Source organism: Lacerta agilis, chromosome 1, assembly GCF_009819535.1.
Source record: "Lacerta agilis isolate rLacAgi1 chromosome 1, rLacAgi1.pri, whole genome shotgun sequence".
In the NCBI taxonomy this organism is placed as follows: Eukaryota; Metazoa; Chordata; class Lepidosauria; order Squamata; family Lacertidae; genus Lacerta; species Lacerta agilis.
The window spans coordinates 16579236-16595934 of NC_046312.1; the positions used below are offsets into that span (position 1 = coordinate 16579236).

The following is a 16699-nucleotide window of genomic DNA, read 5'->3' on the forward strand; positions in this document are numbered from 1 at the left end:
CTGAGAGCAGAGCGCTGCAAGGAAGAGAGGGGCGTCTGCGCGGTTGCAGATCTCTCTTTCTTTCTCTCTCTCGATCTCCGCCGCACTCGCTTTTCTATTTCTTGTTTCTCCAGCTGCATTCCAGGTTTTCCTCCTCCCGGAGCCTCCCACCTCCTTTTTCTCCTCCCCCCGAGGAGGCGGCGCCTCGTTTCAAGCTCTCTTTCTCCCTCTCCCCCCCCGGCTCTTCTGTTCCATTAAAGGAATGCTCTCCCCTGCACCCCACCTCGCCATCACCTTCTCGCCGTGAAATTTAAATGCAGTTTTAAACCCCCCCCCCCAAAAAAAAGAAAGACAGACAGACAGACAGAAGAAGGGCACTGACACCATCCTGCCTCGGAACTGAAAGCGAAGAAAACGAAGGCGAAGGGATCTGGTTCTTAATTTTTTTAACCATTATTGTTTCGTTTTGTTATAACTCTCCAAGCTGCCGAGGGCAGGAGGCTGGATCGCCGAGGCTGCGCGCTCAGTGCCCCTAGCGCAAGATTTTTTTGTGTTTTATTTTGCAGCGGGGAATCGAGGTGGCAGCGATGTTGGAGCAAGTGAAACGGGCAAAAACCTAAAGCAGGTTGATCTACGAGCCACCAACTCGCCTCCCCCCCCCCCCGCTCCTGCGCGGCTTGCTGTGGTTTTGATTAACCTCTGGTAAGTTGATTGCTTCACTTGGAGAGAAAATAGCTACAGAGCTTTTGGAGCTGATCCTTTTTTAATTTGGGTTGTGTGTGGCTTTCTAATTTTTTTGGCGTCGAATTTTAAGGCATGGGAGTTGTAGGCAGGAGAATGCGGTTTACAGAAATGAGTGGATTTGCTCTTCTTCCTTGTTGAGCTCTCTCTGAAGAATTCTAGTGAACTGGTTTTTTTTGTGTGTGTTTGTTTTTTGTTTTTGTTTTTTAAAGAAACTCTCCAAGATGTTGCAATAAAAAACATTTTTAACTGAAGGATTAAAAAAAATTAAAAACAATTTTTAATTTTTTTTTTTTTGTGAAGGGCAGTTTTCTTAAAGGAGTAAAAGTAGAAGTGGCTATACAAACATGGCAAAGAATTCTGTGGAAGGGTCCAAGGAAGACCTGAGCAAAGTGACGGAAGAGGACATGTTGAGGTGCAGCAAGGAAGAGCTGGTGAAGAGGCTGAAGAAACTGGAGAGCGAAAAGATGAACTTGATGGTTGAGCACGGCAACTTGATCAAGGACGTCAACCAGAGGCTCCAGATTCACTTGCACGAGATCAGGGGGCTGAAGGAAGTGAACCAAAAGCTCCAGGATGACAACCACGAACTGAGGGAGCTCTGCTGCTTCCTGGACGACGACCGGCAGAAGGGGAAAAAGCTGTCCAGGGAATGGCAGAGGTTCGGGAGGCACACGGCCGGCGTGATGTGGAAGGAGGTGGGGATGTACCAGCAGAAGCTGAAGGAGCTGGAAGCCAAGCAGGACTCCCTCATGAGGGAGAACATGGAGCTGAAGGAGATTGTCCTGATGTTGGACGAAGAGAGGAACGGAGCGGGCTCTCGGAGTTCAATAGACAGCCAAGCCAGCCTCACTAACCTGAACGGGGGCTCTGGAACCAGGGATGTTGGAGATGGGAGCAGTACCTCCAGCACTGGCAGCGCAGGAAGCCCAGACCATCACCACCATCTTCACCATCACAAGCCTGTTGAGAACAAGGCCGGTGCTATCCGGAGGTCGATGGATGACCTCTCTACACCGCTTCACCACCGGAGCATCCCTAATGGACTGAATGGTAAGTTTTCTTTAAATCCACTTCTCTCTCTCTCTCTGTGCATTGGAAATAGCAAGAAGCGTAGAGTTCAGTCCAAGGGGGAACCCACCTGTGGGATTTTGGCTTTGTTTGAGGCCTGTTGATCCTGTCTTGCAACCTGACACTTGTCCTCTTGACTTACAACTCACTTAACAGAAGTCACGCTACAGGTTAAAGTTAACCCCTAATACTGTAACAGCCCAGCCATGCTATCAATCTGGGTGGGTAAGGAACCCCCCACTCCACATTTTTCAACGCATATTTTTTGGGGAGAGTATAGCTCAGAAAAAAATAGTTATAAGTATGGAACCAGGTGTCTGTGCTCAGTTAGCACAGAGGTGCATTCGTTGTGTTACCTGCGTCTCTTGTGACACTTCCCCCCCCCCCAGTACTCAGCAGCACAAGCTGTTCTGTTCGTGGTACCAGTCTGTCATTTAGGAATTCATTCCTCTTGGCTCCTGTGCTAACAGAAAGCCTAGCCGTGGTGTGCTCTTGCTTCTCCACAGAGTCTCCTGGGCAGGAGTGAAGGCTCTGGCCTCCTATTGTCTAGGCTTCACCATCTGCAGCAAAACAAACAAACAGACAGACACGGCTCCCTTGTCTCCAGGGTTCTTGCCAGGTTCAGTTCATTAGCATGTAAGAAAAGCACTTTGGGACAGAAGATGTCACAGGGATGCATACGAGATCTGGATGAGTGCAGGTCAGGCAATGGTAGCTGAAATGCTGGGTCCCAAATAGTGGTATTGAGGATCTGTTTGTTTTTATAAAAAAAAACAACCCAGTTTATTTTATGGCTGGTTGAGTGCAGCACATTTTTTGCTGCTGATACTGATGCATCATTGCAAAATGTTCGCTAGCTGTGCCATTGAAGTGTAAGTTGTGATTCTCCCTTCTGCTCCATTATAAGGCTGAATAAATGGATTGTGTGGAGTTTCCAAATTAAACAGTGTTTAGTAAAAAAAAAGTTTCCCCCTTCAGCCTTTAATGTTTAGTTTTCTCCTGTTACCTGTTTGATAATTTGAGCACCACAGAAAGCATAGCAGAAAGCAGTTTTAATTCCTCATCTGTAAGGTGATGATGAAAATGCTGATTCTTAGGTCTTTGCAATTTTATCTCTCACTGAACAGTATCTGTGCCAAAAATATTGGTTAGTGTATGTGTAGTTTTGTTTGTGTGTTTGTGTGTGTGTGTGCTTAATTTGCTGTTCTTCAGTGATTGGATCCATATAAATATTCTGAGTCACTTCTGCTAAACCCTGATACAAAGCTGATGTGATCTCATACTTATTTTATATATCTGTCTACATGTTGAGCTCATTCTGTCTCGAGGGCTTAGCAGAGTACGGGAACTTTGTTAGCATGCTGACAGTAGGACAAAATGTGTGCGCGCACGTGCCTTTGTAATGTTACACGCATCAGATTGCCAAGTGAAAAACTACCCTCCTTATCGCCTTGCCTGCAGCCGCCAAATTTGGTTCAGATAAACCTTAGCATATTATCTCTGAAGGTGTTCAGACTTTGAGTAGCCAAGGAATGAGAAGTTGATGGAGATGAGGCAGCCACTCAGTCTGACCACATGCTTTCTGGACTTTATACAAACAGAAAAGCCATGGGTAATATATTGGGTATTGTAGGATGAGAGGTGGATTTTGGGGTCCTCACTTGAACAAACCTTTCAATTTGTTATATAGGGCATTGGGCACTGAGCACTATAGTTAATGCATGTGCAAATACCCATCAAATCTTAGCAGAGTGATGCCTAACCTTTTATATTTGGAAGTAAGTCTCATCAGCTGTTTTAGGCCTGTGCTATTGCTTTTGTGTTGAACATTGGCCATGCTGGTTGGGGCTGATGAGTGACACCCAACAACATCAGGAGTGGCACAGGATTTATAATGGTGTAGGTGGCTCCCCTGCACAGGGTGCTGAGCTGAGGAGCTGCAAAACAACAACAACAACAGCAACACCTATATTTACACAGGTACCTACTCAAAGTTACCGGTAGGCCTTGGTCAGATGGGCGATTGAGTTGCTGCAACTATGACCTAGTGCACTTGAGAGCATTTGTAGAACAGAAGGCAAGAGGGATGAGAGCATGCAAATAATAAATATTGGGAGGGGGCACCAAATTTTGTCATCGCTGAGGGTGCCATATCACCAGAGTCCACCCGTGTCTGGAGGGCATCTCATTGGTTACCTCTGCCCTATGGGATATCATTAAGAGAATGAGCCACAGAAGACCTTGTGTTTGCAGTGCTACTCCAGTGCTGCCCCAAGGAGGAATTTGGAAACTTCCCATTCTTTTTTAGACTAACTACAGTTTGTCCAAACCCTGACAAACTGTGGTTAGACTTTGCTATGTTTAGTGGAAACAAGACAGCTTCAAAACATGTTTTACAAAGCTGGTTTGTTTCTCTGTCTGTAGATTGGGTTAACCACAGTTTAGGGTCTGGACATAACGTTAAACTGTGCTTAATTTAAAACAGAAGTAAAAGTTTCCAATCTTCTCACAGCCATGCTAGGGATGGAGGAGTGTGCTATCCCAGATTTCCTGTGGTTCCTTCTTTCAATGTTAAATCATGGCTTAGCGTTGTATGCGGAATGGGCTATTGATTTCATTGGGGCTTGACTTCCAAACAAGTGTGCTTAGAAGGCATCTTCTCAAAAGCAATTCAGTTTTGTTAAGAATAATGCTGTGTGAATTGATAAGTAGTGGATATTATGGCTAAGTTGACAAGAAGTGGCCTAGAAATTTTCTCGCTCACACTCATGTAGCCAACCTTTGTAGTAATACACCTGTCAGATTTGGCCTGCAAGGCAACTTGTTGTTCTTGCCTTCAATCTTGCTGAAAACCTAAGGGAATCCATAGTTATGAAGAGTTCCTGTGCTTCAATTATTTACCAGTACACCACTGATTAATGTACTTGGATTTAATCCAAACCATACTCTCCAGACAAAATTTAAATAAGGGTTTAATGGAAAAGTTAGTTCTACATAAACACTTTGACTGAAGAAGGAGCATAACAGCCCAATGAACTCCTTGAATCAAGGCAACGGAAATCAAGAACAAAACCTGGCAGAATAATTTAATAGGCCTTTGGGCATGTAAGAATGGGATTCCTGAGCAACTGACGGTCCAGGTGCAAATGACTGAGAAATAAGGGTAGAAAACTGGGAAGGAGGTCTGGCCATGGATTAGATGAGTGCGTGGTGTTCATGCTGAAGCTGAGCATGCGCTTGGTGTTTGAGTGATGGGACAGGAGGATAATTTGCAGTGGAAGGGATGGATAATCACAGTCCTGTTCAGTAGGAACAGGCCTCTGTCTGGCCCTTAGGACTCACTGTAGGCAACCTAAGGCCCTGGGTCCAGATCCGGCCCAATCACCTTCTAAATCCGGCCCATGTATGGTCCGGGAATCAGCCTGTTTTTACGTGAGTAGAATTATACCTTTTATTTAAAGTGCATCTTTGGGTTATTTGTGGGGCCTGCCTGGTGTTTTTACATGAGTAGAATGAGTGCTTTTATTTAAAATGCATCTCTGGGTTATTTGTGGGGCATAGGAATTCGTTCACCCCCCCAAAAAAAATATAGTGCGGCCCCCCACAAAGTCAGTGGACCGGCCCACTGCTGAAAAAGTTTGCTGACCCCTGCTCTAGGCCACAGGCCCTCCTAAGCCAAACCCCTCACCCATTGTGTTTTGCACCCTCCTCAAGCAGGAGGGTAGGCCCTGAACCAATGGCTTCAAGTTACAAGAAAGGAGATTCCGGCTAAACAACAGGAAGAACTTTCTGGCAGTAATAACCATTCGACAGTTGAACAGACTCTGATGGTGGACTCTCCTTCATGGGAGGTTTTTTCATGGATGCTTCAGTTGAGATTCTTGCATTGCAAGGGGTTGGACTAGATGACCCTTGGAGTCCCTTTTAACTCTACAATTCTATGATTCCATGTGTTTTTTGCCTGGCTGGAATGTGTCCTTGAACTCAGATTATGCTTCTTACTTGCCAGGATAGAGGTGGGTTTGCGCTTGCGGGCAAAGGCAGGACTGCTGCTACAGAGGTAGAAATCGCACGATTGCCCTGCCTCCTTTTGCCTCTGGTTCAGCCCACCACTGGCATGCGGCCCCCAGAAGATGGCTGAGACCAGTGGCGTAGCTAGCCTCTGCGCTGCTGGGGGCGGCGGCAGCGCAGAGGCACCCCCTGGGGGAGGGGCAGGACGTGTGCGTTGTGACGTCATCATGACGTCACGATGCACGTGTATGCAGAAAGGGGAAATTTCCCCCTTTCCAAGGCTTTTTTCGGCGGGGGGTGGTGGCCAGCGAGGAAGGGGTGACAGGTTTGACACCCCCCCTCGCTGGTGCCCCCCCGCCGAAAAATAACCGCTGGAAGGGGGGAAAGGCGACATGCCCCCCCCCCGTTCGGGTCCGCCCGGCGGGGCGGGGTGAGAGGGGCCGGCCAAAGTGTCACCCCCCCTCCCCTTGACCTAGGGGCGGCCCGCCCCCCGCCCCCCCCTGCGACGCCCCTGGCTGAGACCCCTGTGCTGGAAAAAGTTCCTGATCCCTGCTGTTCAGGAAATGCGAGAATACACTGTATTTTGCATCGCTAAAGGAATGGCCCTCTGTTGTGGCAGGTCTCTTACACAGGAGTCAACAATTACCCACAATGCTACTGTCCTTAACAGCCACTGGCATTTGGGCCCTGCTGGTTTGTTAAACCCTTCCCAGGGTTACTTACATTCAAGAATACCTAACAAAACCCGGGAGACTTGGCTGTCTACACACTGCCAATAGGAATTGATAGCAGTACTTCTACAAGCTGGCATTAAAGCTCCTATTTCATAGAATCATAGAGTTGGAAGAGACCACAAGGGCCATCCAGTCTAACCCCCTGCCAAGCAGGAAATACCATCAAAGCATGGCCTCCGCTTAAAGACCTCCAAAGAAGGAGACTCCACCACACTCCTTGGCAGCAAATTCCACTGTCCAACAGCTCTTACTGTCAGGAAGTTCTTCCTAATGTTTAGGTGGAATCTTCTTTCTTGTAGTTTGAATCCATTGCCCCGTGTCCACTTCTCTGGAGCAGCAGAAAACAACCTTTCTCCCTCCTCTATATGACATCCTTTTATATATTTGAACATGGCTATCATATTACCCCTTAACCTTCTTTTCTCCAGGCTAAACATACCCAGCTCCCTAAGCTGTTCCTCATAAGGCATCATTTCCAGGTCTTTGACCATTTTGGTCGCCCAATCAACCGTGTTGTGGTTCTGGGAAAGAGCTTAAAGAGCAAACTACAGTTCCCAGCATTCTCTAGTTCTTCAGGAGTTCTGTCTTAGAAAAAACTGCAGACTCTGCTCTGGTTCTGATCCCACCCACGGCTGGCATGCCGCCTCTGACAGATTGCCCACAGCGGCAAAAGGATTTCTCCAGTCCCGCCTTGGGATGAGCGGTGCTAAGCTTCTTTCAATCGAACCAGTTTTAAGTGTGTGCGGTATGGCTGTGCCTGAATAATGAATTCACAGGACACTCCACCCTGATGGGGAGAGAGAGAGAGGTTTTGCACAAGCTCAGCAAGACTTGATGATTGAATTTGGATGCTGTTGTGCTGGCTTGCGATCCCTGTAAAATTCTTCTTGCAACCTAGTTCAACCCTCAATCCTCATAATCTATGTTTTGTTCTTATTTTGAGTATCCATACCCTGCCTTCCAGTTGAATGATTCTCTTTTTTATTTTATTCTAAATATCAGTACATTACAAAACAATATACACTTAACATTACATTACATATGTTACATAGAAAACATACAACGCATATCTCACCTTCACCACCCCTTCTACCTGCCTGCCGACCAAGACATGAACACACTGTGATTATTAACTTCCAGCCAGTCTCGTTGTGTAATTTTGTCACTCATTAAATCTATGCACAATTCATATTACTTATTTTGTTTATCTTTTGTAATAATTACGTCTTTTCACTCATCTAATTTCTCTGTTCATTAGATTTATTTATACATCTGTCAGGAGATTTGTGTTTTCTATATAAATTTTGAGATAATCATTGAATATTGACCCATCTTTATTGACTCTTTGTGTGGTATTTCCACTTAAACTCCCAGACAATTTTGCAAGCTGTGAGTACTCAATCAAGTTGAATGATTCTCAAGGTGCCTTAAGAATAGGCTGTGTTAATAGCGGGGATTGAGACCCCAAAACTGGACACAGCCACGGTCCAGCAACCCATAGCTCCCCTGGCTGATAGATGGGGCCCAAATATGCTTCCCTCTGGCTCTGCAATGCTAGGGCAAATGGCAGCTGGAGCTGATTGTTATTTCTGACAGGGAGAAAGGAAGCCAGCTCCTTGCAGCTGGTCCTTCTCTGGCTGATAGATGAAGCCAGGCTGAATGTCTCCTTACTCCTATTGCCTTTCCCCCTCTACCTAACTGACCGCTGCGGTCAACAAGAGAGAGGACCTCCTGTAGATATCAATTTCATCAAGGAGTGTAAGAACAGGTCCTTTAGTGTGGTGGCACCTACACGTTGGAAATCTCTCCTAGAGATTCCTATCTCGGTTGGAATCTGGCTTGAAATTGTGTTTTTTATCTTTGATACTTTGAAATGTTGGTTGCTTTGGGATGTCTCGGGTGGAGTGATTTGCGAATGAAGTAAAAATAAATATTATTCCTTCGGTGGCAGGGGGGCGTAACCTCCCAGTGGGTGGGTCCCCTGGCACAAGGCCCAGGCCTGAGTGTCCGTCTCATCTTCATAAGGAGATTATAGAGAAGCAGTCTTGCGGTGGATCCATCAGCCCTCTGAATTCCCCCTGTTCTGCTAAGTTGGGAGCACTGGCACTTCGCTGTTGGGTTCCAGGGAAGCACTGACGTCAACAGGAACATGTGTGGTAACTTGCCTAAGCTTCCCCTCTAGGCTATCAACCCACCCACCCCACCCTCCCTTATGTTGTAGGGTTCCGGGAAATCACTTGGCAATTTTGCTCCTTTGAATTCCTTTGCCCTGGAATACAGAGACGGGAGAGACAAATAATTCTGGCACAGGGAAGGCAGATTGCTGCTGAGGCAGTTTTCTTTGGGTACTTCCTCCACTAAACGCGTGTGTGGCTTTTGGGAGGGGTAAAAATGCAGAAAGCGATGGTCTGTTCTTGGGTTGAATCTCTTGTTGGGCTGCTGCTGCTGCAGGGAAGGTGCCCTATGCTGAATCATCCGTATTATGGCCGTAACATGGAGGAGTATTTAATTTTATTTATTTCATTTATATACCAACCTTTAGTTTTAACTCTGGTAAGCGCCCAAATGGGAGACATCTTGGGAACAATGTGCACACTGCCTGAACATGGAGTATCCATAGCTCAGAGGCTGGGCACAGGTTTTGCATGTGAAAAGTTCAAAGTTCAACCCTAGGTAGGTCCAGAAGGACCCCTTCCTGGAGAGCCCATTATTGTAGGCAATACTGAGTAGAAGGGATCTATGGACTGACTGGGGGGATAAGATAATTCCATATGTATTCATAGCGGGGTTCAGGTATTATCATCAATTCAAAGTGTTGATGCTGACCTTTAAAGCCCTAAATGACTTCGACCCTGTATAGCTAAAGGAGCGTTTCCACCTCCATCGTCCAGCCCGGACACTGAGGTCCAACTCCGAAGGCCTTCTGGCGGTTCCCTCATTCCAAGAAGTGAGGGTACAGGGAACCAGGCAGAGGGCCTTCTTGGTAGTGGCGCCAGCCATGTGGAATCCCATCAGATGTTAAGGAGATAAATAACTATATAGTCGTACCTTGGAAGTCGAACGGAATCCATTCCGGAAGTCCATTTGACTTCCAAAATGTTCAAAAACCAATCAGAAGCAGCCAATGAGAAGCTGCCGAAGCCCCGTCAGACATTTGGGTTCCAAAAGAATGTTCGCAAACTGGAACAGTCACTTCCGGGTTTGCGGCATTCAGGAGCCAAAATGTCTGAGTTCCAGGGCATTCGGGATCCAAGGTACGACTGTATAACCTTTAGAAGACATCTGAAAGCAGTCCTGTGTAGGGAAGTGTTTAATGTTTGGTGTTTTATTATGCTTTTACATTCGTTGGAAGCCACCCAGACTATTTGGGACAACCCAATCAGATGGGCGGGCTGCAGATGATGATGATGATAATAATAATAATAATTTTATTATCATCATCTTCATCATTATCAGACTGCTCTATAAATTCTGCCTCCTCAAGTATGTGTGGAGCATTCTTTTGGATTTAACCAGGGTGTACAAGGGTGCATAATTATGCCTGTATACCCTGTACCGTATAGAAATTTTGCTTACCAGCAAAAATGAAAAGGGTGGAGCTGTTGTGGCCTTGTTCAGTCCCGTGTGTTTGTATAAATGAGACTTAGGTCTGAAGCCTTCTTTCCTACCCTGTGGCACGTAAAACAGGTGTGCCACGCTTGTGTGAGACTTTTAAGATGCTGCAATTGGCCCCAAGCTCACATTTTCCTTGGTGAAATGTTGTGAATGGCAAAACCTGCATTTTGCTGCATGGCGAAGCAGTAGTACAGACACTTTACTAGCCGGCTGGAATGCAAATCGAGCTCGCCCCCACTGAAAAGTGTTTTGTGAATTGGCTCTCCATTTGGGTACGCTATTGGAATAACTTGCCCTGCGAACAATAGAATCCCTGAGCTTTGTTATAATCTGCTCATGTGTGTGAGCACAGTTCCTCCCACTTCTTGGCTGCCTGTGTGGGAAGGAACTCTCTGGCTGCAAGCCAACATTTTCTCCCCACCCCCCACCCCCTGGGTACGCAGGCCTCTGTTTTCCAAACATCCAGCTTCAGACACCCAAAGGTGGCTGATGTTGGCGTTCAACTTGGTGATAAGTCCTGGATATGGGTTTCATGCGCGGAGAGTTGAGACAGCTATCTTCATATTCTTTCTTCAGCATCATTCCTGGGTTTCCTTGTGAACCTGATCTTTCTCTGTGTACGTTAAGAACTTCAGATAATCATCAGTATTCTGTGTAGTCCATCCTAAGTGCCTTTTGCAAAAGGCTTCACATACATATGTAAATGTAGCCTCTTATCCGGACTGTATTTACTGAAGTTGAAAAGTCTGCTGTAGCAAAAGCAGTGTGTAGCAGTTCCATTAGGACTGTCATACCATTGCTGGTTGGAGAGTAAACTCTTGAGTTTGGAGCTAACCCCCCCCCCAAAAAACCCCAACCTCTACAAATTTGACCCCACCCAGAAGTCTGGTGTCAAGGCCAACTGTTACAAATCAGGGGTGGGCGGGCCCAGTTTTACTTTCATGTTTTAAACTGGCATGTTTTCACATGCCACCTTCTTAATGTGTATTGAAAGGGTGGTCCAGTAGGCATTGGAGAAAGCAAGAGTTTATTTTTTTTTTGTTAGGAAGTGATGCTCAAGGGCCTTGCATGCAGAAGATTCAATCGCCTGTTTGTCTTCAAATACAGGCTGGGAATGGTCTTTGTCTGGGACCCTACAGAGCCACTTCTAGTACATACTGTATAGATAATGCAGAACCAGATGAGCTAATGGTCTGCCTTCTGTATATGGCAGCTTCTTTGTTCATTTTGTAGCTCAGCACTGCAGGTGCCTTGGTGTTAGACCTTTCCGACTCTCTCTTTTCTCTACTTTTCTTTTCTGCTGTGCTTAGAAAAGTACAAAGTGCCCAGACTGCAGGTTGACATCCTCTTAGAAAAAGAGTAGGGATGTTTTGAGAGTGTAAACATGTTTTGAGAAAGAACGTGACAGCAGTTTTCAAGGTCAAGATCTGTGAGGCATCTTCCCAAACATTTCTGAGAGTTCCTGAAGAAGCAGCAACTGGCAACTGGCATATTTCCCCAAGGACATGAGAAATACAAATACGAAAGGTTCCACTCCTTTTCATTGCACAGCTCCTAGTATGTGAGGTGTTTTATTAACCATCTTCTTCTTCTTCTTTATTGCTACACTTAGCATCGTAGCTAAGCTTGTGAGCTCTGAACCAGGAAATCCCCATTTCAAATCACTTTTGGTGCATCATGCTCAGCCAGACTATGGCATTTCATGAATGCACAGGCTCCTGAAGAGTCAACTGCACCCGTTTGCTTCTCCCTAGGCTTTTTAGGCCAGTGTGGCGCAGCCAGTTAACCAAGCTTTGGCTTAGCATTTTGTCCAAACCCAAAATCATGGGTAACGGTTCTCTTCCATAACCATGATGACCTGTAGCCAAGGTTTGTCCTATGGTAGAGGTTTTTAAAATGGTTTAAAAGTAGTGTGTGTCTGTGTGTACCATCTCCCTTGTGGGGAGAGGTTGTTCAGAGTTTGGCTGCAGTTCTCTGTTTTAAAAATGATGGAAGCGCCCACTAGAAATTCACCCAAACGTTTCAGTCAGAGTCTTGTTTGTTTGTTTTTAACCTGCACAAAACGTTAACACAGTAAAAGCTCTTTTTTTTGGGGGGGGGGGGGAACAAATCTGGCATTGAGGTCATGATACTTTGTTAAAAGATTTGGTAAGAAACAACCCCAGAATATGCTGCAATGTAGGAGTGCATATTGATTGCATGTGAATATTCTGCTCAAAAGCAAGCTTAAACATTAGCTTGTCCCCTAAATGACTCTCTCCCCAACACTCTTTCTTTCCCGGATGTGTTTCCATGACTCCACGTTCTTATGGTTGGAACCTTCCTTAGATTTTGATCAGACGAGGCCTTTTGAAATTTGACATTGATCCCACGGAGGGCAATGTTTGTTGCCCTTTTAGATCCCAAAAGACAGAGCGGTAGAGCTGAATAGGATCCAAATGCCAACCTTTTTTATTTGTTTTATGAGGTAACAACTTGTGTTTACTGCTGTGTTTCTAAGGACTTTCCCTTCCAGGATCTGGCTCAGCTCAGAATCTGCTTACCTTTCACAGGTAATAGTGAAAACATTGGGCCTCTTCAGACCATTTAAGCCCAACCGCAAACATGGGACCCATTGAAGTGGTTTACTGTAGATCTTCTACTACTACCACCCCCACCCCTACCCCCTACCCACTTTTTTTTTCTTTTTAAGAAAACTACAGCAGTGGGAACACTGTGATTCTCATCAGATCAACTCATGACCCAGTTGCAGGTCACTTGGACACCAGCAATCTAGGCCAGCTTGCAGCACAGAGCCAGAACCCTTCACCCCCAGATGTTCCAGACAGATTGTCATGTCCGATTGCAACCTGTGATTTCATTAATCTGATGTACAGCCTGCCCAAGGCAGGGAGGAAACTGGTCCATGGCGTGTTTTGCCAGACATTGTGATGGGAAAAGGGCTCTGCTTAGGAAGACAAACTGGCCTGATTGAAGTGAGTTGCGACCCAACCTTGTGGGAGGAAAAGGAAGCGCCCGGTTCCTCTCTTCCCCACCCTCCTGTTACTTCCAGTCAATAAGGTGACCGACTGTGGAGGGCAGGTCTCCTATATCTGCACTATGCATTTGAAGCAGTTGTATATATACCACTTTAAGCAGCCATTGCTCCCCCCCAAAGGATCCTGGGAACAGTAGTGTGTTAAGGGCACCAAGGGTTGTTAAGAGACCCCTGTTTTCCACCCACCAATCCACCCAGCCACTGAGCTTCACTTCCCAAAGTTCCCTGGAAAAAGGGACAAATAGTTAAACCACTCAGAACTGCAGCTCAGTGAGGGGAACAGGGGTCCCCTAACAATTCTCCTCAGTGCCCTTAAGAAACTACAGTTGGTTTGACAATGCTTCAGATGCAGAGGGTACCAGAGAAAAGCTCTGGTAGGTTACAGGCTGCTCTGCACAAGTGATCAAAAACTGCCCTTTCCGATTATAGGTGGGTAGCCGCGCTGGTCTGCCATAGTCGAAACAAAATAGAAAATCCTTTCCAGTAGCACCTTAGAGACCAACTGAGTTTGTTCTTGGTATGAGCTTTCGTGTGCATGCACACTTCTTGAAGAAGTTGGTCTCTAAGGTGCTACTGGAAAGGATTTTCTATTTTGTTTTGCCCTTTCTGATGTGTTGGAGCCCTCTCTTCCTGTTACACCTGGTCACCTGCTCTTTCCAAGTTCCTCAATTTGATCTGGGGGAGGACAAAACATGGGTGTGGTTCCAAACTGGCAATTTGGGCCAGTTTCTTTCCCCCTCCTACTTACAGTGAAGTTTGAGGTTGTCCAAATGCCACACCCTATGGCTGGCATCTTAGGTGGCTGCGGTGGCCATTCATGTGGCTGGCTAGGTGTGGCGGGTACGGTAAGTGGCTCAGGTGTTGCCATTTCCTGGAATTTCTCTGAAGTGTGGCAAGAGGCAGGATGCGAAGAGCTATAATCTCCCCACTTCTTCGTGACATATTAAAAATAACGATGGCTGGGTGGCAGACTGCAGGCTTGTCCCAACCCCTTCTGGCCCCACCAAATTTTAATCATGGCATGGCAGTAAATTTTGTGAGGAAAATGAAGCAACGAAGTTTCCGTGTGCTTTATATTTCATATAAATATGTTTTCATATTGCTGTTTTGTGTGCGTCCTAGAACGAATGCGGGCCTCTGCTAATCCGGCCCTTGATTTTTTTAAAAAATGAAATTGTTCAGCGTATTCCCTACGAAGCACCTGAAAGTGATTTCACAATACAACAAAACTTTTATGCAGAACAATTACACATATAAAAGCAATTAAAAAGCATTACATATGTAAAAACAGTTAAAACCTAAGGCCTGTCCAGACATGTAGACGTTTGTGTGCTTTTATCGTTTTACTGATAATTTTAATGTTGCCAGCAAACTGCTTTTATTGCAGTCAAGTGCTGTATACATTTTGTTAATTAAACTAATTCACTGAAACAATAAATCTGTCTCTCTATCTATCTATCTATCTATCTATCTATATCCATCTATATCCATCCATCCGTCCATCTGATAACTTTTAGGGAAAGAGCCACAGCTCAGTGGTAGAGTAACCCTGCCAGATGGGTGGGCATGAATAATAAAATTATTATTCTTTCCAGTAGCACCTTAGAGACCAACTCTCACTATATATAAGGGTCTGGTGACTTCTGTTTCAGTGTATCTGAAGAAGTGTGCATGCACACGAAAGCTCATACCAAGAACAAACTTAGTTGGTCTCTAAGGTGCTACTGGAAGGAATTTTTTTATTTTATTTTGTTTTGACTATGGCAGACCAACACGGCTACCTACCTGTAACTAAAATTATTATTATTGTTTGCATGCAGAAGGTCCTAGGTTCAGGTGGTGGCATCTTGGGTATGGCCTGAAACCCCACAGAGCTGCTGCCAGTAAGTATAGGCATTATTGATCTAGTTGGGCTAATAGAATCATAGAATTGTAGAGTTGGAAGGGACCACAAGGGACATTTAGTCCCACCCCTTGCAACTGCACGAGTGGTCTGACTTAATATGAGGCAGCTTCCAACATTAGGAAATTCTCCAGATACTATACTTGATCTTAGCCAAAAGGCCGAGAAGCGATTGAGAACCGTGCTGGTTGAGAACCGGAGCAATAAATCTATCTATCTATCTCCAGAGTTGGTCCCTAATTTATGTGAATCATTCTAGATTCAGGTAGGTAGCCGTGTTGGTCTGATGCAGTCGAAATAAATGTTAAAAAATTTAAAATTGTCCTGTAGCACCTTAGAGACCAACTTAAGTTTGTTCTGGGTATACGCTTTCGTGAAGTGTGCACGCACACGAAAGCTTATACCCAGAACACACTTAGTTGGTCTCTTTGGTGCTACTGGACAATTTTTTTATTTATTTTGACTGCTACATCATGTTCAGCTTTGTCATATACCTGTATATATAGACTTGCTATCCATGAGGTGGCTCAGATTATTCTGGTTTGAGACCCTGTGTGGTAAAGCATGAGACTCTTAGACTTGGGGCCGTCGGTTTGAGCTCCACGTTGGGCACATGCTTCCTGCATTTCAGGGGGTTCGACTGGATGACCCTCGTGGGCCCTTCCAACTCTGAAGTTCTATGATCTATGTATTACTGGAGCATTCAAGACAAGTCACTTTGCCAAGAAACCACCACCTTGCCTCAGTTTGCCCTCTTGCCTTTCCACCTGAATCTGTCCATATTATGGGTGACCTTGTCTAGCTCCTTTCCTTGGCTGGCTCTAGTCAAGCAGGGTACAGATTCTTTATCCTTAGTGAGTAAATTACAGGAGTACAGAAGGAAACCAGCTGAGATATTTATCTTTTTGGCCAATTACGTTGCTGACTGATGTGTCTGCAGTAATAGCCCATCATGGCTATGTGGTTTTCCGAAGAAGGATTGCTGTCTCGGGGGTTAGGAGGGTGGAAAGATCGCCACTAGTACTATTGATCCCCACTTGTAAATGCTCACTCAGGGGGCACAATGTATTGCAGTAAAGCAGAGGTATGGAAACATTATTTGAAAGGAAGTGGCTGTTGCCTGGGGGGGGGGGTTGGAACTGATCCATGCATATGGCCATTAAGGCACAAGATATACTTCCCTTTTCCTTGCCTCCCTACCAGCCCTGTAGGCCAGAGAACCTTCTGTTTTCATTAAGGTATTGACAATCAATGTGGATGTTTGCTGGGATAAATTAATGAGGCCAGAAAGAGCAACAGGGGGCAGAGGCAGGAAACTGGGCTAGCTCATTGGGATTTCTGAGCAACTGGCAAAGGCCATCCTGGATGTAAAAAAATGTTTCAAAAAGATAAATAAAGAACTGGAGTTTGTTTTAAATTCTCCCAATTCCGAATATCTCCCCCCCCTCTCTCTGTCTCAGTGTACATAACTTCCAACATTTCTCCAATGAAAATAGGGATGTCCTATTCTATATTATTAATAATAATAATAATAATAATAATAATAATAATAATAATTTATACCCCGCCCATCTGACAGGGTTGCCCCAGCCACTCTGAGCAGCTAAC

The 16699-nt window shown here is 45.4% G+C and overlaps 1 protein-coding gene and 1 pseudogene across 3 annotated transcripts in view; one reads left to right on the top strand and one right to left on the bottom strand.

Moving 5' to 3' along the window:
• The first annotated feature begins 357 nt into the window (after window positions 1-357).
• The window catches only part of CCDC85C (coiled-coil domain containing 85C), a 158184-nt gene continuing 141842 nt past the window's right edge, over window positions 358-16699 (top strand). The window contains exons 1-2 of one of the 3 annotated variants that reach the window (XM_033140121.1): window positions 358-681; window positions 1024-1773. In XM_033140121.1, the coding sequence (XP_032996012.1) occupies window positions 1068-1773 (706 nt within the window). In that variant the 5' untranslated portion in view covers window positions 358-681; window positions 1024-1067. The remainder of the gene's footprint in view (window positions 682-1023; window positions 1774-16699) is intronic. The other 2 variants (XM_033140104.1, XM_033140112.1) reach the window with 2 other exon arrangements.
• Window positions 15175-15264, bottom strand: LOC117061670 (annotated as a pseudogene).